At 38.4% G+C, this 24,976-nt stretch overlaps 1 protein-coding gene across 50 annotated transcripts in view; it reads left to right on the top strand.

Moving 5' to 3' along the window:
* SCEL (sciellin) overlaps positions 1–7,461 on the top strand; it is a 182,803-nt gene extending 175,342 nt beyond the window's left edge. For all 50 annotated transcript variants that reach the window (XM_053707863.1, XM_053707905.1, XM_053707890.1 and 47 more), the window contains 3 exons: positions 56–164; positions 5,447–5,549; positions 6,319–7,461. In XM_053707863.1, the coding sequence (XP_053563838.1) occupies positions 56–164; positions 5,447–5,549; positions 6,319–6,335 (229 nt within the window). In that variant the 3' untranslated portion in view covers positions 6,336–7,461. The remainder of the gene's footprint in view (positions 1–55; positions 165–5,446; positions 5,550–6,318) is intronic.
* The last annotated feature ends 17,515 nt before the right edge of the window (positions 7,462–24,976 follow it).

Raw genomic sequence — 24,976 nt, 5'->3', positions numbered from 1 at the left:
GTACTTCTGTTATGGTCAATATTATATTCTTTTGCTTTTTTTGTTCTATGAATAGATCCGTCATTGAAAAGGACATGTGTACTTACTGTCGCAAGCCACTCGGAATTGAGGCCAAAATGATCCTCAATGACTTAAACATATGCTGCCATGCAACTTGCTTCAAGGTAGATACCATCATATACCTATGCCTATGCTTTTAACCCCGGCAAGGGAGTATTAAATATTAGTGTATATTAAAATGATTACATCAGACCTATCTTAGAACATTTTATCTTTGAAAGCTGAAGAGAGACTAGGTTTAAATGATATTAAAGCTACATGATATCCATATGCTAAATCACTTCAAAGTGAAACAGCATAATTGTTAAAAGCTGACAAGAAAATATCTTATGAACATCTCTGTGAAAAGGAAGATATTTTACATCAAACATTTTTTTAGTTTACCAGAGCTTTTCCTGTTATCTGAACCCCCCAAAAAACAGTCAATCAGCTTCATCAGTGCTGAGTTCACACTTTGCTTTACTGTGATCTCATGGGATTTCACTGAAATCTTGCAAGATTTCATAGTAAGCACCCTGAAAAGGGAAATTACATGACTGTGCAAGTATCCTTTACAATGGCAGGGGTCAAGTCAGGCGGGAAGGCATGGGAACGGAGTTCCTGCACTATTTTTGCAGGAGGAACTAAGCTACCTCTGGACTGAGAACAGAAACACTTCAATAAACACTGCTGCTGCTGGTGGGAGGAGCTGGACCACAGTCTGGTTAGAGGGATAGTGAGATCCTTTAGTAATGGGAAGTAACACTTCCTACAATACACTAATGTATGACTGTCAGCAGTCCTGCTGTGTAATCTCCCTTGTTATGAATATTATCTCTATTATCTTGTATTACACATGGTGCTTACATTCCTGTGTGGCTTGCTCTGGGGTTATTTAGCTCCCCTCAGCAGAAATAGAACTATTGCACCTTAAAGTGAAAGTAAATTTTGCAGCTTTACAACACATCAATGTATTCTATATTATTAACATATTCAGATCGCTATATTTTTTATTTTAATTTTTTTTAATATGACTTTATATTTTAATATCTAAATTGCATACTGTGATCATGCATGCTCCGCCCATCCTCAACTTCCTATCTTTGTGTGTGTTTACGTATAGAGCGCTCCCACCCGCTCTACACGTAAGCACAAATGCGCGTTCACAAGCACTGAGGGGCATTGCGCATGTGCGAATCTTCGATCGTTCCTTCAATGCAAGAACCCTTATACTTTAGGCTTACTTTTGAGCGCTATTAATTTGATGTCCTATGTTGTGGAGCCATAGTCTCAACAGATGGTGTTCTCTGCTCATTTAAAAAAGAAAAAAGGTATGCGCATGCGCGACTCGGGAACGCACGTCCAACATAACGCTGGCCAAAAAATAGTTGCCGCATGCTCAGTTCCATTTCACGGCCGCCGATCGGCCAGAAAATCAATTGGTAGATAGGAAAATGTGATCAGGAAGTAAAATGACATTGGAAAAACGGGTTGAATTGTAAGTCATAAAAAATATAGTTTAATTGCGGCAAAATATGTATTTACATATAACTGTAAAAAAAAAGATGAATGAAAGTCCTATTAAATTTAAATGAACTATGTAACTGAGGATAGCGGAGCAGCTAACTTTACCTTCACTTTAAGTGGGTGAGACTCTGTAACAGAGGAGGATTCTCAGGCCCAAAGGCATCCATTCAACCCTTCATTGGATTTAATTTGCTTTAATTAACCAAAGTCTATAGATTATATACATATAAATACATTGTGTGTGTGTATATATATATATATATATATATATATATATAAATAAATAAAACAATATTAATTGTGAGGGAGGGTGGATGTCTTGGTGAGTTCCCACACTTTTTTTTGTAGGACTTGACCCCTGTACAATGGGATGTAGCTACTGAGGAAATTTTGAGGTAAAATATCTTCCTTTTAGAGATTTTAAGGTGATATTTTCTAGTAACTTTTTTAATATGCAGCATCACTTTCGGGTCACATTTGGGTATCATATTCCTTTAAGCATATTAGTGGTTCAGGTTCTTTGATCTATCGTGATAAACATCAATGGAGGATTTGCTTGCTTCAGTTCTAGTGCGCCAGATTTTTAGAATGTCTGATGTTTAGCATAAGTGATATAATCAGCATCTCTGTAATTATGGTTATCTAACATGTTCTCATTCAAGTCAGTACTAAAAAAATGGCCTGTTTGTTGAAGTTGTCAACCCTGTGTTAGCACACCCTGTCCTAGACATTAAATTATTGTAACTTGCTATGCAAAGCTGTCATTAAACCAATGTATTTGTTGCTTTAGAATATATATAAGTTTCAATACACACTACAGTGCCAAGCTAAAACATGTATGTGTATATAACAGCTTTGTACAGGTAGCCCTCATTTTGCTCTGAAATCATACACCCAAATGTAAATTACATATTGCGCTTTTTTGTGAATTGTCTTCAAGGATACATTTTTAGAAATCCATAATAATCTGAAATGATGTGAAAGACTATTAAAGGGACAGTATACACTAGATTTTTCTTTGCATAAATGTTTTGTAGATGATCCATTTATACAGCCCTTACAGACTTTTTTTTTTTTAAATGTATAGTTTTGCTTATTTTTAAATAAAATTGCTCTGATTTTCAGACTCCTAACCAAGCCCCAAAGTTTTAGAAGTTTGTGTAAAGGGTCTTTTCATATGCAGAGAAAGGGGGAGAGGGGAGTTTCTGCTGTTTTTGTGATACAGTCACTTTCAGTGGGTGTTTCAGCTAACCCTTTCAACAGAGCTATACTGGGAGCTGCTAAGTAAGTTTTTAAATGGTTTTATACTTGATTTTTATATCAGTATCTGTGCATCTTATTCTTTATAGTAGTGTCTATTACATGTAGTTATATGAAAAGTGGTGTATACTGTCCTTTTAAGGCATTTGTTGCACAGTGTTTGAAGAAATGTTGCACTAAAATACACAGTATTTCCTCATTTAGGGCCAGATCTCTAACATTCTATGGTCTGGGGAGATTTTCTTAGAATTCTCATCACTTCTGCAGAGTTCCTCAAAGAATTTAAGGATGGCAAGTTTTAGCTTGAGAGCTGTTTATCTCACAATGCAGGGTTCTGTAGACACCTGCTTTATTATAATATAGTCCCTAGTCAAATAGGATGATCTTCCTGGAGTCATTCTGATGTAATCGGTGACTCCAGACTACTTATCAAAAGCCATCCTGAAGTGTGTGCTGCTTTGAGTATGTGTTGAAAATTGTTCCACAAAGCTTAAAATATATAATTTATGTCAATTTTGAGAGGGGCCTAGAACATAACAAAAGGATAGCTGTATATGTCTTTCCCACCTGTAGTGCTGTCCAATGTTTCAGTGTAGTTGGTAAGTTTATTTCCAATATATATATATATATATATATATATATATATATATATATATATATATAGTATATACTGTATTTAATTATAAAGGAAATTTATAAAAAAATACAATTTGGTCTGAGATCATAAATGTACACTGACCAGGTGCGTTAGGTTCATAATCTGGTACCTGTACAGCCGCATTCAGAACCACAACAATGATGGGACTTAATTATCATTTTAAAATCAGCTTTCCTATGAAGATTTGACCACAAGACTTAACAGTTTTAACATACACTACAGTGTTCCAATGGGAGTTCTGCCTATAAAGTCACTGATACAAACATAAATGTGCCAATCAGATTGAACGCTAATACTCTTAGTGTTGGATTGTATTACATTTGTGACATTCTAATGAAAAAAAGCCAAATAATTATCCATGTAAATGATAATGTGTCCCCTCATTATTTATAAAACCCATTAATGTCACCTATCTACCATTATTATTATTATACTTGTGGGATGTTAAAAGGTTGTCTATATCTACAGTAGTTCTCTAGAGATTTATATTTGTAGCTTTGCAATGATGCCATCTGGGCTCTGACTTATTTTTCAGCACTCGATTGCCCCAGGCTGAAAAAGAAAAACTTTTGCTGAGCAGCTGCTCATTTATACAAATTATTTGTTAAAAAAAATCCTCCTTATGGGGCTCATGACAGAGGAATAGTAAAAGATTCACATATTCTCCTTTTCTACAGCATTGGTACAACCATAGACACCCCAGTCTCTCACTTTGCTATGTTATTTCTTGTAGCTGATTTACTTAAAGGGACATTAAACACATTGAGATGGTAATATAAAATGATAAGCTGTAAATATAAAATAACTCTGCAATATACTTTAAATATTTATATGGTCCTTTATCCTGTAACTCCATTCTGAAATGTGAGTTTTTCAGTTCCTGTTAGAAATGAAAGTGCAGAACACTGTTATATCCCACACAGCCATTGGCTGCACACTCTAGTGACCAATTTATAACGGTCCCTAATTGGCCACAGCAGAGAAAGTAACCTAAGTTACAACATGGCAGTGCCCATTGCGTTATAGACACTGAGGGCTCCATTTATGAAGTAGCAGATGCTGCTTCGGAGAGCCATCATTTCAGGCACACCTGAAACGAAAGTTAAGAAGCAACAGTCATAAGACCGCTGCTCCTTAACCTGTCCGCCACCTTTTAGGTGGTGGATTGAAATAATCTGATACGATCAAGATGATTGACAGCCCCTGCTAGTGGCTGATTGGCCACCAGTGAGCAGCAGGCAGCATTGCACAAGCATTTCACTAGAATCATGTTCGTTCAACATTTAGTAAATCTACCCCTAAAACTAAAACACCTATTTTGTCAATATTTAAACAACTAATGAATTTAAAAACATACATCTGCATGTTATTCTCAGTTATCTTTTCTTTGAATGCATCATTCTATCTAACATTTATTGAGTTTTTAATGTCCCTTTAAGAATTTAGAGCTGAGGGTCTGGTGATCAAAAACTTGCGCCATCAGGAAGAGAAATAGCACAACATCTTCTGGACTTTTTTTTAGAATGATATTGCAATGTGTCTCTTCTTCACATTCAGAACCCTACATAGCTATATAAACAGCTCTCAAAGTAAAAAAATTGCCTTTCTAAAATGTTTTAAAGAATCTCTCAGTACTAATGAGACGTCCTTACATAATCTCACCAGACCAGAGAGCTTTAGATACTCAGGCCCTAGGTGAGGTTAATTGAATCATCTGCACTGACTAAAAAACTAACAAACTATTTGGTTGGACCAGGGAGACACAAGTAGATGGAAAGAACTGTAACTAATTTTTCTTTCCATTATATACCAAAAATAATTTTGGAAAAATACACAAATTAATATCTGAAAATATTTCACATAAAATGAAATCTAAGCAAAAGATGTTCTAATGTCAACCTAACCCAGCAGGAAGTGTACGTTGATGGCCGCAGGTATTCATTGCTTTGTTATGTATTTTAGTGTGAAGCTTGTTCTGGGCCTTTGGGAGACCTGAAAGCTGGTGACAGCATGTGGATCTATAAGCAAACTATACACTGTGAACCATGCTATTTTGGTGCAAGAGGTAAGAGTTATTGTCTGTTCATTTTTATTTAACTCGAACCATTATTAATTAGAAAAAAAAATAAATCTACTGCCCAGACCTAAAAGGTATATTTTAGTGTTAAATGAAGGGTGGATGTTGCAGTTTAAAACAACCCAGTTATCTCAATGCTCTTTGATATGTAATTCCTAAGATTGTCTAAAGGTCACGTAAAGTTTAATTTCTGGTTCCTTGTATTAATATTAAGTCCAGTAGCAGAGACGTAAGAACGTGCTATGATGTCTTTTAGAGGGACCAATAATAAAAACTCTTTTTACTGAAAGGCAGCCTGGTGCCAATTTAAAATGCAGTTTTGGTGATTATTTCAGCAAATTTTTTTTTAAAGGTTGTGACCAGTGTTTCCTCCAAGACCATACTTTTGCGAGCGGCCCAGCTGGGAAACACACCCAGCAGCTAGCAAGCACTACACAATGCAAGGTGGGGTTCCCTACCCTTATTAACTGTTCCACTGCTGGGCCGCTCACAAAATGTGGCCTTAAAGAGAACACTGGTTGTGACCAGGAAATAAATATTTGTCACTCTGTTCATACATCAAATGTCACAGAGGTCTTGTGGCCTACAGCATTGTGTATTGGTTAAAATACAAGTGTTTTGCTTAAACATTATCTTTTTGTTTCTAAATAGCTCAGTGTAATAATGTACCAATATCAAAACACGACCACTGTATTTTGTGCAAGTACATAACATTACATATAAATTGTAACATTATATGTATATTTTTTTATTTCAGAAAAATGGCTCAGATAAACACAGCACCTGGAGAAGGAAAATATGGGAAGACTCAATGGACCTTCTGGTTCTTCTAAGATGTTGAATTCTATGTTTCTATGAAAGATACTAGTGCAATATAGACTGCATATCACCAAAAGTTTTATATGATATTAAAAAATAAATATATACAAATAGCTAATATATCTTTTTATAATGAAAATGTGTGTATCACTGCTTAATAGGAAGCATTCCGGGGTTTGAAACAAAAGAATATTATTCCTTTTATATATATATGAATTATTTTAAATTAAGTTTTAAAATAAAATTTTAGCATATTTTTTAAAAATATAAAATTACAAAAATAAATTAACTTGGTATTCAGTATAACCAGAATGCACTTTACAGCCCTATTATTTTAATGATGTGCATAGTACATGATTGTACATTTTACTGAAAAGAGTTAAGGAGCTGCAAAATAATTATAGATATCAGTAATGACAAAATATAAAATATGCCTTAAATGTTCTTATTTTAGAATGCATAGAAAATGAATGTTTATTTTATGTAAGACTTTGACTTAAAGGGACATTCATTTTCTTTCTTTGCTTATCAATCAGAGGGCATTCTTATAGGCATTACTGTATTATGAATTGTGTATTTTGTACCTGCCTACAAGTATATATCTCATGGACCAGCTGTGTACAGACTTGCACTTTCATTTAACAATTTGAGCCTAAACTTTTACATACAAAACTTATTTCTAAAAATGTGTAAATAATAATTTTTCATCTGCATTATGAAGATGTGTTGAGCTTAACATCCCCTTGATAAAAATAGTATCTTTGTTTGTAGGTCATATATAATTATAATGGTGATGTACTCTTATTTTTTTAGGAATAACTTTATGTTCATTCATATTGTTTTGCTTTGGGGACTTGTAATTGTTGATATTTAAATGATCTTTGTAGACAGATAATGTACACAATCTATTCAATAAAACTGAACAATACAATAAATTCATCCACACAATTATAAATAATAGAAAGCATGTTATAAAATACAGCTGAGATTGTCTGATTGTTTTGTGATGTTTGTGTTTACAATAAAACATGAATTTTACATCTATTATACTAACAATTAAACTGATGTATTTGGCACAGCATTATTCATTGTAAATCTTTTTTTCATTCATTTTTTGATGCTCTATCACTAATTGGCTGATTTACCCATATTCCTTTATCAAAAGAAGGCATTCTAAAAGAAATAACAATTCCCATCAGTCACTTTTAAATGTAATGTTCTAAATAAGCAATAAGTCATATTCTATATCTATAGCTGCCTTTGCAGGGACATATGGAATATATCAATATAGTAGAGGAATTTAAAATGAATTAGAGCAAGAAATTTTGGAGGGTGCAACTAAGAAGTTACAGAAGTTCAGTTATAAAAATTAATTAGGATTTCGACTAGTGCTAAAGTAATTCACAAACAATATCTAAACATATTTCCATACATACCACCATTTTTGTAACATTCTCAGCTGGGTTGAACTCAATAGCTGATACAGACAGGCAGATGTAGAACACAAAGTGATAGTAGTACTTTCAAATAGGAGACAAATAGTGTAGTCAAGACAAGCCAACTCAAGGATTGGAGAGAGCCAGAGTAGTTAAACAAGTGGTGGTCGAGGGTTGAAGGTAGGGGTGAAAGTTAAAGGGACAGTCTACCATAGAATTGTTATTGTTTTAAAAGATAGATAATCCCTTTATTACCCATTCCCCAGTTTTGCATAACCAACACAGTTATATTAATATACTTTTTACCTCTGTGATTACCTTGTATCTAGGAACCTTCTTCCAGCCCCCTGATCACATGACTGGTACTGTTTATTATCTATTGTCTTACATTTAGCATTGTTTTGTGCTAAATCTTAAATACCCCCCTGTGCCTGAACATGGCGTTATCTATATGGCCCACGTGTACTTTCTGTCTTTGTGTTGAAAAGAGATTTAAAAAGCCTGTGATAAGAGGCAGCCCTCAAAGGCTTAGAAATTGGCATATGAGCCTACCTATGTTTAGTTTAAACTAAGAATACCAAGAGAAAAAAGCAAATTTGATGATAAAAGTAAATTGGAAAGTTGAATAAAATTAAAAGTTCTATTTGAATAATGAAAGTTTAATTTATACTAGACTGTCCCTTTAAGTAAGTCATAATCAATACACAGAAGAAAAAGGAGTGTTTGCAGGAAATTGGTTCTTATAGGCCAATACTAGTAAAATGGCAAAATGTAGGTTCAGGCAATACATGAAAGTACATGGATCTATGTTACGGTATATCAGAGCAGAGGAAAATATCTGAATTCAGAGTGGCACATGGACAGAGGAAAAGAACAAGACCAAGGTTAAGAAACAGTCAAGGATAGTTTTTGGTAAAAAAAATTTCTTACCTTGGGTCCAGGAAGCAAAATCAGGGCATCCTGGGAGAGTAATTTGATAATCCAAAGGTAGAGTAGAGTTCCCTAGAGGCATGGCTTGAAGGCTTGGAGGTAGAATTGAAATTTATGTATATATAAACAGTAGTGTATGACAGTGTACCTATTTGGTGGGTATCGTAACACATCCCTCGGTCACCAACTTTAAAAATGTTTTATTTGTGAGTTATGGGAATAAATATTGGGATATGGGAATAAAAATTGGGGGTGAAAACTGAAATTGGTATTATTATTCATTGCAAATTCCAAAAAAAGATATAGATTTTTTTGGGAAATTCTCTGGCTATAAGATGAATATAACAAAAGCTGAAATGTTAAACTGATATTGTCTCACTATGATTTTACTTTATATGCTCTTTGCTTTAGCACATTCGATAGTGCCTACTCTGATAGCTGGCCATGGCTTATATATCGTTGAGTTATCTTTCTTGTGATACATTCCACCTTTATCTGTTTGAGCATGCACCAAGCATTTTATTATAATACATATGTATTGCAAATCTATTTCTATCTGTTCTTTGTTGTAAAATGGGGGTGGGGGGGGGTGGGGGGGGGTGAGGAGGGAATAGATGTGATTGTTAATAGAATCCTAAATTTTTGAAGTTTTGGAAAGGTGAAATTATACTAAATAGGAAGCCTTAATGTATCTATTTGAAATATTTAAGAAATATTGATTTCCATGCTGCTGTTTGCCATGTAATGTATAGAGACTTTTCTTTTGCATTTTGCATGGTGGCTTTTCCGATATTCTTTGTAGTTTTGCAAACTAAAGATACTTTATAAGGTGCTTTGCTGAAAATTAATTTGTGTGGTTATCACACAGACACACAGATAACCCACAGAAAACAGATCAAGCACATTGGTGTGAAATGGCTCAGCAGTGAAGTGGTTAAAGATAAACATGTTTTTTGAAGCTCCATTGTACAAATATTGTGGTCTCAACAGCTTGAATAATTTTTATAATAGAATATAAATCAGCTATTCATGTACTGAATACAGCCATTGTGACCAGAATAATCTGTTCCAAATTGATGACGGAAACACTTTGGAATGACACAGAAACCAAGTATCGTTCAGGATCGTCTATAATAGAATTTAGATACAAATGGAAATAGCAACATTCTGTAAGTGAATATATACCGTATATAAAAGCAAAACAACACAAACATTTAGTTTACACAAACACTAACATCCTTTGTTCTTGCATATTACTGATGCAACAAAAACCCAGAGACAATTGTTATGAAAACACACCTGCAGAGCTGGTTCTTAATCAAAGGTTTTCAATCTGCAATTTGCATCTCCACCAAAATAAAGGGTGTGTAATTGCAACCTTGATAAAATCAGCTTTAATTATAGTTCATAAGCTGGAAGGATTTTCTTTAGGGGTGGGGGCCAAATACATATAAGTCTGCATTTAAAAAAAATAAAATAAAAGTGGAATGTGGTTAAAATAAATTCTTAAAGTAAGCCACTGAAAGTTTTAAAGTCAAATGACTGTATTAGAATAGACATTCATATACATCACAGTGTATATCAACATGACAATGACATATAGAGGATTTGTCTTCTGTATTCCTTTGTTTGTCTTGTTATGGATAACTATTGATATCTTAACTGATCTTCCAATATTTCCATTATTGCAATATTCAAGTAAAGTAAAAAGTGTAATTTATTCTTTTTTAACTAATAATCTTACGTAAATATTTTTGCTCTGATTGAGAATATGTAACCAGAAAAATGTTTATGCATATAAATTCAGCTTTAAATCAGTTGTAGAGTATATTATTTTATTCATACAGAGAGAAGTGCAATCACAGTAACGAACAACCAGCTCAATACCATTGTTATGATAGATATAGATTTGTCCACAGCACTGTATCTTTCAAAGATACTTTATTCTCTGTACATTACAGGTATACAAACAGCGATGTTTCGAGTGTTGCCACTCTTACTCATGCTAGTTACAAACTATCAATTGCAACAATTTAAAACCCTCAGTTTGGCGCCAACCACTCCATTAGGTGGATCTGCTGCCCTCTACTGTTCATTTGTGATAACACATTAAAACATTTCTGATTACATGATAATATGTAACTAAGATTAAAACTCAATGTTTGCTTAAACACAGATTATTTCTTTCATGTTATCTGTTCTTCCATTTCACAATTATGCAGGATCATATTTTAATTTGTAAACAGTAAAGTTTTTCCACAGATTTCTCACAAGATTATACTTTAAACAGTAATCTCCCAAGGTTATACTTTAAGCAGTAAAGAATTACACTAAACAGTAAAGAATTACACTATAGTAAGTGAAGAGTTATACTATAAACAGTAAAGACTATTGTACTATCATTAGTAAAGAATGTAATTTTTACAAGAAAATAGACCAATCAAAATCTCTATTTAGCCCATATGGCTCCATACTTCCCATTTCAAAGATCCAAAACATTTCCTTTTGTTTTAATATCTTTTCTCTATCTCCCCCACTTCTCTGTGGACCCACACTATCAATCACTTGCCACCTTAATTGGCTTATCTGGTGGCCACATTTTAGGAAATGATGGGACACAGGGGCTTCAATATTCTTGCACCTTATGTTTGAGCGATGCTGGCATATCCTGTCTCTGATCATGCGGGTAGTTTCCCCTATGTAGATCAGAGAACAGGAACATTTTATAAGATAGATTAGATATTTAGACTCACATGTATTATAATCTCTTATCTCATATTTTTTCCCATTTCTTGGGTGATAGAAATATTTTCCTTTTATAATAGAGTGACAGCTCATACAGCCCAGGCATGGGAAAGATCCTCTACTTTTATTACCAATAAATGCCTGTCTCTCAAGTTTCTTTGAGCCTACATCTGTGTTCGTTAGCTGATCTTTCAGATTTCTTACTCTTTTGTATGCCATTAATGGCGGATTTTTAAATATTTCTATATCTTTATTGCATTCACTCAAAACATGGCAGTGTCTATTTACAATACGTTTTACTTCTTCACTTACTGGGCTGTACTGGGTGACCAAAACCAATTTATCATCTGTTTTTCTTTTGACTAAACTTTGTTCCTTAGACCTTACTTTATCTATGTGTTTATCTATAATTTTCTTAGGATATCCTCTATCTAGGAACTTTTGCTGCATCTCTCTTAGTCTGATCTCTTTTGTTTCTGGATTAGTGACTATTCTGTCCACTCTTAATAGTTGACTCTTCGGTAATGAGTTCAATAACCCTTTAGGATGGAAACTTTTATAGTTTAATAATGTGTTCCTATCTGTCTCCTTACTGTAGATGTCAAAAGTTAGCTTTTTTCCTTCCTTAATTACTCTTGTATCTAGGAAGGTTACTGTCTCCTCACTCCACTCTACTGTAAATTCTAGTCCTTGGACTGCCCCATTAATTTCTTTCACAAATTCCAATAGGGACTCAATGCTGCCCCACCATATGCCAAACACATCATCTATGAACCGCCACCAGGTGGCGCCGTACTTTCTAAATTTATAATTTTCATAGACTATTCTCTCCTCTATTTTGTTCATGAATAGGTTGGCATATGATGGGGCAACGTTGGCCCCATTGCTGTACCTTTAACTTGAATATACCAGTCATCCTGGAACATGAAGTGATTCCAATAGAGGATAAGCCTCGGCAGTTCTTCTATAAATTCAACCTGTAAATCTGAGCATTTTTTATTCAATTTACACACTTTTCTAATTATTCATATCCCTGTTTCATGCTTAATGGCCGTGTAGAGGCTCTTTACATCCATTGTATATAATAGGAATTTTTCAGATTCAAAATACAGATCTTTGGCCTTATTTAGGAAATCTCCTGTATCTTTAAGGTATGAAGATATCTGCTTTACCTCAGGCTGTAGAATCTTATCCAAAAATGTGGAGATATTTGTTAAAGCTGAATTGAGAGGTAAATTTAACTAAAGATGAATTTGATGCAATAAAAACTCTGAAAAATAAATCCAGTGAGGTGACAATTAAAAAAGCTGATAAGGGCGGGGCAACAGTGGTGCTAGACAAAATGTACTACATTAATGAAATATTAAGTCAACTTGAAGATAAGGACACATGTTAAGATCAATTACAATCCAGTTAGTAAAATACAGAAAGAGGTTGAAATAATCCTAAATAAAGCATTTGAAAATAAATTGATTGATAAAAAGTTGAAAGACTACTTATTTAATAAGGACCCTAAGAACCCTATCTTCTATACGGTACCTAAGGTACATAAAGATCTAGCTAGACCACCAAGGAGGCCCATAGTCTCGAGTGTCAATTCAGCTTTAACAAATATCTCCACATTTTTGGATAAGATTCTACAGCCTGAGGTAAAGCAGATATCTTCATACCTTAAAGATACAGGAGATTTCCTAAAAAGGCCAAAGATCTGTATTTTGAATCTGAATTTTTTTCATTATATACAATGGATGTAAGGACCTCTACACGGCCATTAAGCATGAAACAGGGATAGGAATAATTAGAAAAGTGTGTAAATTGAATAAAAAATGCTCAGATTTACAGGTTGAATTTATAGAAGAACTGCTGAGGCGTATCCTCTATTGGAATCACTTCATGTTCCAGGATGACTGGTATATTCAAGTTAAAGGTACAGCAATGGGGACCAACGTTGCCCCATCATATGCTAACCTATTCATGAACGAAATAGAGGAGAGAATAGTCTATGAAAATGATAAATTTAGAAAGTACGGCGCCACCTGGTGGCGGTTCATAGATGATGTGTTTGGCATATGGTGGGGCAGCGTTGAGTCCCTATTGGAATTTGTGAAAGAAATTAATGGGGCAGTCCAAGGACTAGAATTTACAGTAGAGTGGAGTGAGGAGACAGTAACCTTCCTAGATACAAGAGTAATTAAGGAAGGAAAAAAGCTAACTTTTGACATCTACAGCAAGGAGACAGATAGGAACACATTATTAAACTATAAAAGTTTCCATCCTAAAGGGTTATTGAACTCATTACCGAAGAGTCAACTATTAAGAGTGGACAGAATAGTCACTAATCCAGAAACAAAAGAGATCAGACTAAGAGAGATGCAGCAAAAGTTCCTAGATAGAGGACATCCTAAGAAAATTATAGATAAACACATAGATAAAGTAAGGTCTAAGGAACAAAGTTTAGTCAAAAGAAAAACAGATGATAAATTGGTTTTGGTCACCCAGTACAGCCCAGTAAGTGAAGAAGTAAAACGTATTGTAAATAGACACTGGCATGTTTTGAGCGAATGCAATAAAGATATAGAAATATTTAAAAATCTGCCATTAATGGCATACAAAAGAGTAAGAAATCTGAAAGATCAGCTAACGAACACAGATGTAGGCTCAAAGAAACTTGAGAGACAGGCATTTATTGGTAATAAAAGTAGAGGATCTTTCCCATGCCTGGGCTGCATGAGCTGTCACTCTATTATAAAAGGAAAATATTTCTATCACCCAAGAAATGGGAAAAAATATGAGATAAGAGATTATAATACATGTGAGTCTAAATATCTAATCTATCTCATAAAATGTTCCTGTTCTCTGATCTACATAGGGGAAACTACCCGTATGATCAGAGACAGGATATGCCAGTATCGCTCAAACATAAGGTGCAAGAATATTGAAGCCCCTGTGTCCCATCATTTCCTAAAATGTGGCCACCAGATAAGCCAATTAATGTGGCAAGTGATTGATAGTGTGGGTCCACAGAGAAATGGGGGAGATAGAGAAAAGATATTAAAACAAAAGGAAATGTTTTGGATCTTTGAAAGGGGAAGTATGGAGCCATATGGGCTAAATAGAGATTTTGATTGGTCTATTTTCTTGTAAAAATTACATTCTTTACTAATGATAGTACAATAGTCTTTACTGTTTATAGTATAACTCTTCACTTACTATAGTGTAATTCTTTACTGTTTAGTGTAATTCTTTACTGCTTAAAGTATAACCTTGGGAGATTACTGTTTAAAGTATAATCTTGTGAGAAATCTGTGGAAAAACTTTACTGTTTACAAATTAAAATATGATCCTGCATAATTGTGAAATGGAAGAACAGATAACATGAAAGAAATAATCTGTGTTTAAGCAAACATTGAGTTTTAATCTTAGTTACATATTATCATGTAATTAGAAATGTTTTTAATGTGTTATCACAAATGAACAGTAGAGGGCAGACGATCCACCTAATGGAGTGGTTGGTGCCAAACTGAGGGTTTTAAATTGTTGCAATTGATAGTTTGTAACTAGCATGAGTAAGAGTGGCAACACTCGAAACGTTGCTGTTTGTATACCTGTAATATACAGAGAATAAAGTATCTTTGAAAGACACAGTGCTGTGGACAAATCTATATCTATCATTGGAATTGGGGGGACTTGGCAGGACCCTGTCTTCACGTGCACTACACTCCTGAGTTGCTGTACTAACTATTGTCAATACCATTGTTAGGCTGTTCTAAAGTGATTTACCACCTGGGTGCAACTTCTTTTAGCTAGCAACCCCAGACGATTCTTTCGGCCTTCATTGGGCCTCGTCAGTGAGGTGTAGCCATATTGCCTTAAGCACACTGAGCAAGGAGTCCACTTCAGTCCAGTGCCGAAATACCAGGCAATTCCGGAAACGATTGTCTGGGGTTGCCATTTCCCTTGTTCAGAGGAGAACTGCCTGGTATTTCGGGGCTGGACTGACCTAGTTAGGCGGGATCAGACTGATATGCTTCAGGAAAGTTTTCCTCTGTGAATGCACAATTGGCCAAAAAGAAGCTACTCCCAGGTGGCAACCGGGCCATAAACAAGCTATTTGAGCTGTTGTTCGTTCCTTGCACACTGTTTCTATGTTTGAATTTGCATAATGACCCTTAGGGTCTCCCTAAGGGTGATGGGGTAAACCAGACGTGGACTCAATTGGGCAAAAAGAAGCTACTCCCAGGTGACTATTTTAGCTGTTGTTTGTTCCTGGCAGACTGTTTCTCTTTTTGTTTGAATATATTATTTTATTATTCATCTGACAGAAATATAAATTAATTATTTGATATAACATAATTCATATTTGTGAAATGTTCAGTTTGTGAAAATAGTGCATGATAAAGTGCTTTATTTTTAAACTCTTTTAAACTCTGCTTCATCATTTCCTTATTATTATTATTATCGGTTATTTGTAGAGCGCCAACAGATTCCGCAGCGCTATAAACAAAGGGGGAGTACAACAAAACAATTATAGAGATCAAATGGGTAGAGGGCCCTGCCAAGAGTTGCACTGTTGTAGTCAGCTCTTAAGAAGGTGATCTACAAACATGCTAAGGGGGTTCAGGGGATAGCAAAGGAGGAGTGGAACTGGTATAAAGTAAGGTTAGCATAGGTTGTATGCATCCCTGAACAGTAGAGTCTTTAGGGAGCGCTTGAAGCTTTCAAAAATTGGGGAGAGTCTTGTGGGGCGAGGCAGAAAGTTTTTTTTTGTTTTTTTTTCAAGTCTGAAGACTCGCCAGAAACAGAGGCCGTAATGTTTATGTGAAGTTTGGTGTGAGGAGTAGAAGGAGGGAGAGTTGTAGGAAGGGATGATATGTTGCAAGTAAGGAGATGGTGGTCAGAAAGAGGAAAGGGGGAGTTTGTGAAGTTTGAGAGAGTGCATCCATAGCTAAAGATCAGTTCAAGAGAGTGACCGTCTTTGTGAGTGGGAGAATCAGTCCATTGTGACAGACCGAAAGAGGAAGTGAGTTGCAGAAGTTGTTTTGCAGATGAGGCAGTGGGATTGTCAAGAGGGCTGTTGAAGTTGCCAAGAATGAGGGCAGGGGTATCTGAGGAAAGAAAATAAGGTAGCCAGGCAGCCAAGTGATCTAGAAATTGAGTTGAGGAGCCAGTGGGTCGGTATATGACTGCAACATGTACAGAGAGGTGGGAGAATAAGTGAATCATGTGGGTTTCGAATGAGGGAAATGTGAGGGAAGAGATGAGATGTATTTGTTGAAAGGTGCAACGAGAGGAAAGTAAAATACCTACACCACCTCCTTGTCTATTACCAGACCTAGGAGTGTGGCTGAAGAGGAGACCCCCATGTGACAGAGCAGCAGTGGATGCTGTGTCTAGGGGAGAGAGCCAGTGTGTGTCTAAAGCTGTAATTTTTATGTAATTTATTTTACAAGGTATAGGTAAGTATAGTAATGTAATATATAATAGTGTGTCTAAAGCTGTAATATTTATGTCATTTCTTTTACAAGGTATAGGTAAGTATAGTAATGTAGTATGTAATAGTGTGTCTAAAGCTGTAATATGTAAGTCATTTCTTTTACAAGGTATAGGTAAGTATAGTAATGTAGTATGTAATAGTGTGTCTAAAGATGTAATATGTAAGTCATTTCTTTTACAAGGTATAGGTAAGTATAGTAATGTAGTATGTAAAAGTGTGTCTAAAGATGTAATATGTAAGTCATTTCTTTTACAAGGTATAGGTAAGTATAGTAATGTAGTATGTAATAGTGTGTCTAAAGCTGTAATATGTAAGTCATTTCTTTTACAAGGTATAGGTAAGTATAGTAATGTAGTATGTAATAGTGTGTCTAAAGCTTAGGGATGGGCGAATGTTTCGCAACATTCGAAAAACGGCACAAATTTTAACACATTCGTTCGTTCGAATCGAATTTCGAATGTTTACATAACATTCTAACATTCGATTTTCGAATTTTACGATTACATTCGAAAATATTCGAATTCGAAAAATTCGAATTTAGATTGTAATAGTATTTCTAATGCTTTTTCTTTAAATGTAATATTCGAATTATGCAATATTCGAATTCGAAAAATTCGAATTTAGATTGTAATAGTATTTCTAATGCTTTTTCTTTAAATGTAATATTCGAATTATGCAATATTCAAATTCGAAAAATTCGAATTTAGATTGTAATAGTATTTCTAATGCTTTTTCTTTAAATGTAATATTCGAATTATGCAATACGTGTATTCGAATTCGAAAAATTCTAATTTAGATTGTAATAGTATTTCTAATGCTTTTTCTTTAAATGTAATATTCGAATTATGCAATACGTGTATTCGAATTCGAAAAATTTGAATTTAGATTGTAATAGTATTTCTAATGCTTTTTCTTTAAATGTAATATTCGAATTATGCAATATTCGAATTCGAAAAATTTGAATTTAGATTGTAATAGTATTTCTAATGTTTTTTCTTTAAATGTAATATTCGAATTATGCAATACGTGTATTCGAATTCGAAAAATTCGAATTTAGATTGTAATAGTATTTCTAATGCTTTTTCTTTAAATGTAATATTCGAATTATGCAATATTCGGAATCGAAAAATTCGAATTTAGATTGTAATAGTATTTCTAATGCTTTTTCTTTAAATGTAATATTCGAATTATGCAATACGTGTATTCGAATTCGAAAAATTCGAATTTAGATTGTAATAGTATTTCTAATGCTTTTTCTTTAAATGTAATATTCGAATTATGCAATACGTGTATTCAAATTCGAAAAATTCGAATTTAGATTGTAATAGTATTTCTAATGCTTTTAAATGTAATATTCGAATTATGCAATATTCGAATTCGAAAAATTCGAATTTATATTCGAATTCCAAAAATTCGAATTTATTTTCGAATTCGAAAAATTCGAATTTCGAATGTAGACATTCAATATAATTATAAACATTCGAATTCGAAAGTGACATTCGAAAACTGTAAATAACATTCGATTTTCGAATTTTTAAGAATATTCGTTCTTATCGACATTCGAATTTAGAATTCGAATTTCGGTAATAACATTCGTTCTACATTCGAAATTCGAAAATTTGCACATTCGCCCATCCCTACTAAAGCTGTAAAATTTATGTCATTTCTTTTACAAGGTATAGGTAAGTATAGTAATCAGGGGCGTATTAAGGCATAGGCCTACAAGGCCGGTGCCTAGGGCAGCAGATTTTTAAGGGGCAGCAGAATTTTGAGTCCCTAGGGCCACTTTACTGAACTCAGGGTCGGGTGGCTAAATCAACCAATTACTAATGACTTAAATGGCTGGCCCGGCAATTGCTATCCTATGGGATTGTATGTGGGTGCGCATGACGTGGTGACAGTGGAGGTGGAGCTCACTTGCGCAGCTTGGCCTGGACTGAGAGGGAAAGCGGTATTCTTCCTGGCTCTACCACGTGATTGAGACTCACACAGACTACACAGTGCAGTGTGCACTACAACGTGGCCACTGTGAAACAGCATATGCCTTTCTCCCTTCAATACATCTTCATTAGGCATTCAAATACTTAAACAGATTAGTCACTAAATACTTGTACATTTACTGTGTGTGTGTGTGTGACCAGAGTGAATGCAAGCCCTGGTGAACATCTACTTAAAAAGACACTATTTTTTACATTTTTTACACCCTGCCCCAAAAATATTATGTCTAAAAAAAGACCTTAAATCTGGGGTGGGGTGGGGGGCAGCAGAATTTTGAGTGCCTAGGGCAGCACAAAATCTAAATACGCCCCTGATAGTAATGTAGTATGTAATAGTGTGTCTAAAGCTGTAATATTTATGTAATTTCTTTTACAAGGTATAGGTAAGTATAGTAATGTAATATGTAATAGTGTGTCTAAAGCTGTAATATTTAAGTCATTTCTTTTACAAGGTATAGGTAAGTATAGATAGGTATAGATATCTGTACTTGCGTAAATGCCAGTGTAGGAAAATATCATGCAATATGTTACCTTACTGCAGATGTTGCTTTTTTAATAGGCTGCAGCTTTTGTTGGAATCTATAGGGGTATCGCTAAAGCTATCACCATCCCTAACCCCTAAACCACTGGTTTTCAATCCTGTCCTCAGACCTCCCTAACAGGCCACAATTTGTTAGTAAACATGCGGCTAGATTACGAGGTTTGCGTTATGAGGGGTGCGGTACTAACTTGCACGTTATTGTCACCGCTCCCTTACCTACAGCGCTGGTATTACAGGTTTTTACAAACCAGCGTTAAAAGGCAAGAAGTGAGCGTAGAGCAAAATTGAGCTCCATACCGCACTCCAATACCAGCGCTGCTTAAGTCAGCGGTGAGCTGGTTGTACGTGCTCGTGCACAATTTCCCCATAGACATCAATGGGGAGAGCCGGCTGAGAAAAAGTCTAACACCTGCAATAAAGCAGCGTAAAGCTCAGTAATGCAGCCCCATTGATTTCTATGGGGAAACTAAATTTATGTTTACACCTAACACCCTAAAATGAACCCTGAGTCTAAACACCCTGTTACAGAAGCATTAGTTATTTTGTTGTGAAGAGCTTATTTCCCAGCAGCAATGCCTGAACCAGCAAGCCAGCGCCTAAGAAGGGCTCCAAGAAAACCGTAACAAGTATCATTTCATAAAGAGTTAACTCTTTTTTTTTTCAGCTTTTAGAAACTATTGTCTAATCACCTCTGGAGCCAGACTGCTAATTGATAAGATGAACTTGTAAACTTGTTATCTTAAGTACTGTAATCCTATTGTGGCCTGTCAAAGGAAAGTGCTCTCTATCTAAATGTGTGATGGGGGATTTTGTGCTTCCCCCCCTCTCCCCCTGGGAGTGCCCTGTGTGCATGTAACCTTAATAAAAAGCAGGCTGGGCATCCCAGTCCTGAGTTCTTGTTTGACCCTCAATCGCAGCGTTGACTCGTTTTTGTGGGCAGAAGGGTATCCTAGCTGTACTGCAGCTAAGGGAGATTATTCTATATTTGCGAGACTCATATAGAACACTATGGAAAGCAGCTTCTCCCCTCTTTAGCAATAGGGATCCAGGCTACTAAGCGGTCCATCTCTCAGCGAGACTAAGGGTAACCGTAACATTTGGCGGCAGCGGTGGGATTTTCCTGGATTTCCTAGGAGAGGTACAGAACGGATGGAGAGCGCTTACGAAAAATTGAAGTGTACAACCCTGAAGGATTTACTTGAAAGCAGAGGGGGGTACGCCAGCAACCGGCCGAGGAGAGAGCTGATCACAGAATTGACCGAACTGGATCAGAGCTTCACAATGGCGGAAACACCGACCACGATTAGTGACGAAAAAACCAGGATTGTTCGGGAAAGGCTCTCATTATACGGGCCGAACCCCTCCATGGAATTGGTACAGCAGTTGATGGCGGAGGCGGACGAGGATATACGAGAGACTCGAGCCCACGAACTCAACCTAGCGAACGCACACCGCAATGCTGAAGCCCCGCAGGTAATCATCCCTGTCGAAAATGCTGGGAGGCCCAAGATACCCTATGCGGCATTTCGACCCTTCCTAGAGAGCGAGACAGGGATTGATGAATATTTGGTGGACTTCGAAAGGCAATGTGCCCTGCACCAGATTCCCAACAGAGAGTGGCCCACGATATTGTCTGGGAAACTATCCGGGCGAGCCCTGGAAGCCTTTCGTACTCTGGGTGCTGAGGAAGTGACACAGTATGAGCTAGTCAAGGAGACACTGTTGCGACGGTACGCTGTAACTCCGGACACGTATCGCCGACAGTTTCGGGGCACGGAAAAGAAGCCTAACGATACCCATATGGAATGGGCGCACCGAATGCGGAGAGCGGCAAATCACTGGCTGAGCGGAAGTAAAGCGGTGACTGGGGAGGAAATTTTACAATTGTTTCTCTTAGAACATTTTTATAATGGCATGGAACAGCAAGGGAAGGAATGGCTGCGAGACAGGCGGCCTTCTACCTTAGAAGAAGCAGCCAAATTGGCCGATGAACATTATGACTCCCGTCTTCACGAACCCATGAACTACCGAGCTCCAGCACGGGTCGAACCCAGAGAGGTTTACCGTGCACCCCCTCGTGCTGAATTCCGAGCCCCGGTGCCCACAGGGCCCGTCCGACACTCAGGACCACCCAATAACAGCTCTGAGCGTCCCAGACCGACTTGCCACCGATGCAAGCAACCAGGGCATTTCATGGCTAGCTGCCCCCTTAATACGCACCAGACACCCAGGAATTACAATTACCCCTCTGGGTCCTATCGTCCGGCCCGGGCCCTCTGTGTTAACCAAGAGGCCCCTATGGAGGGATATGTGGGGCCGCTTCACGAGGCAGACCCTGTATATGCTGCCTCAGATAACCGCCAGCACCATCGGCAGAGGGTATGGCTCGAGGGGCGATCTACCGAGGGATTGCGAGACACAGGGGCTACTATCACGCTGGTACAGAGTCATTTGGTGCCAGAGCACAAGCGATCCGGACAGACTGTGGCCGTTAGAGTGGCGGGGGGGGATGTGTACAAAATTCCAACAGCTAAAGTGCATCTTGATTGGGGAGCGGGAAAGGGGGCTGTGAACGTGGGCCTAATGGATAATTTACCTGCCGAAGTACTACTGGGCAACGATTTGGGCCCCATGACTTCTGCCTATGCTCCAGTATGCAACAACGAGGCGGACCCAGTGACTACACGGGCCCAAGCCCGGACGGAGCGAGAGCTCTCACCAGTGCGGGAGACACAGGTAAGACCTACCCCGACCTTGCCTGACAGGTTAGGCCCCATACCCTGGGACACCCCAGATGCTTTCGAGGCAGAGTCTAAGACTGACCCGACCTTACAAAAGTACCGGGAACGAGCAGAGACCGGAGGGGGCGGGGCAGATAACGAAACATTCTTATGGGAAAAAGGGAAACTATACCGCTGGACAGAGAAAAGGGGACAGCGTAGGCGACAGCTGGTAGTGCCCCACAAATACCATCAAGAAATCCTCAAAATAGGCCACGACATCCCCTTAGCAGGCCACCTAGCCGTTACCCGTACCCTACACCGCATTACTCACACGTTCTTTTGGCCAGGGGTGCACGCTGACGTTAGAACTTACTGTAACACCTGCGATGTGTGTCAACGAGTAGGAAGGCGAGGCGATCACCCTAAAGTCCAGCTAGTAAATATGCCCATTGTAGAGGAACCCTTCAGCCGGGTTGCTATTGACCTAGTGGGACCACTGGCTACCCCTAGTCCCTCCGGTAAGCGATATATTCTTACCGTAGTGGACTACGCTACCAGGTACCCAGAGGCTGTCGCCCTATCCAATATACAAGCGGATACGGTAGCGAATGCACTAGTACAGGTGTTCTCCCGGGTAGGATTTCCAAAAGAAATCCTATCCGACCGAGGCACCCAATTTACGGCTGAATTGACCCAACAACTCTGGCAGGTTTGCAAAATTAAGTCCCTCCTGAGCTCCCCATACCACCCCCAGACGAACGGGCTGTGTGAGAGGTTCAATGGGACCCTCAAGCAAATGCTCAAGACGTTCACTCAGGAATACCGAGACTGGGAACGCTTCCTGCCGCACCTCCTATTTGCTTATCGGGAGGTGCCCCAGGAAACGACAGGGTTCTCTCCCTTCGAGTTGCTCTACGGAAGAAAGGTACGGGGACCCCTAAACCTGATCCGGGAGCACTGGGAGGGAGAGATGGAGGCTGATGGTGTCCCAATTGTGCCATACGTGCTGGAACTCAGGGACCGAATGGAGCAATTAGCCAAATCCGTGCGGGCTAATCTCCAGTTGGCCCAGAGAAGACAGAAAGTATGGTACGATCGGGGGGCCCGAAAGAGAATCTTCACCATAGGACAAAAGGTGTTAGTACTTAAGCCGGTGAAGACAGACAAATTGCAGGCGTCCTGGCAGGGTCCCTACCAGATCGTAGAGAAAAGGGGAGACACCACTTATGTGATAGCTAGCTGCCACGACAACAATCTTAGAAAGACATTCCATGTAAACATGCTCAAGGAATATTTTGAGCGACCAGAGAACGTGACGGCCGTATGTTGTTCCCCTCAGGAAGACCCCGACAGTTTACCCATTCCAGACCTATTAGAAAAGAGCCTCCCCACAGGTATAGTGGCGCAGGTTCAGATAGGGGACCGACTTAGCCCCACTGAAAGGGAGCAGCTCAACCAACTCCTCCAGTCCAAACACCTCACCTTCTCCCCGAAGCCAGGGTACACTACTTTAACCACCCACCAGGTAGATACTCCGGGACAAGCTCCCTTGCGCCAGGCTCCGTACCGAATCCCCGAAGCAGTTAGGACAGGAATGAAGAAGGAGATCGATGAGATGCTCCAGCTCAGGGTAATTGAGCCCTCCGATAGTCCCTGGGCCTCCCCAGTTGTCTTGGTGCCCAAGAAAGATGGGACCACCCGGTTCTGCGTAGACTATCGGAGGCTCAATGAAAAGACCGTGACGGACGCTTACCCTATGCCCAGGGTAGACGAGCTACTCGATCGTATAGCCAGGGGAAATTACCTGACCACTATTGACCTCTGCAAAGGTTACTGGCAGATTCCCCTGGCCCCGGAGGCTATCCCCAAGTCGGCATTCGTCACTCCATTCGGCTTATATCAGTTTAGGGTAATGCCGTTTGGGATGAAGAATGCCCCAGCTACATTCCAGCGCTTGGTGGATAGGCTCCTGGATGGCTTCCAGAGTTTTGCTTGCGCCTACCTGGACGACATAGCGATCCACAGTGAGTCCTGGGAGGACCACTTAGCTCATGTGGGAATGGTTCTGGATCAGATCCGGGCTGCTGGCCTGACTCTGAAGCCAGAAAAATGCCACTTTGGGATGGCCGAGGTACAGTACCTGGGTCACCGGGTGGGGTGTGGAAAGCAGCTACCAGAGCCGGCCAAAATAGAAGCTGTCGCCAATTGGCCCACCCCCATCACTAAGACTCAGGTCCTAGCCTTCCTGGGCACGGCAGGGTACTATAGACGGTTCGTACCAGACTACAGCACACTTGCCAAACCCCTGACTGACTTGACCAAGAAGAACTTACCTCGACAGGTCCTGTGGTCTCCCCACTGTGAAACGGCTTTCCAGGCTCTCAAAAATGCTCTAATTAACGCTCCTGTCTTGGCGGCCCCAGCCCGTAACAAACGTTTTATCGTCCATACAGATGCTTCCATGTTCGGGCTGGGAGCCGTCCTCAGCCAAGTAGGCGAAGATGGAGGGGAGCATCCAGTTGCCTACATCAGCCGGAAGCTCCTGCCCCGCGAAGTCAGCTATGCAGCGGTCGAAAAGGAGTGTTTGGCTTTGGTGTGGGCATTAAAGAAATTGACTCCCTATTTATATGGTCAGGAGTTCACTCTGGTCACCGACCATAACCCGTTGGTGTGGCTGAACCGGGTCTCTGGAGATAACGGCAGGCTATTACGTTGGAGCTTATCGTTGCA

The sequence above is a fragment of the Bombina bombina genome, chromosome 3 (assembly GCF_027579735.1).
Source record: "Bombina bombina isolate aBomBom1 chromosome 3, aBomBom1.pri, whole genome shotgun sequence".
Lineage (NCBI taxonomy): Eukaryota > Metazoa > Chordata > Amphibia > Anura > Bombinatoridae > Bombina > Bombina bombina.
This window is presented reverse-complemented; position numbering and strand designations above follow the sequence as displayed.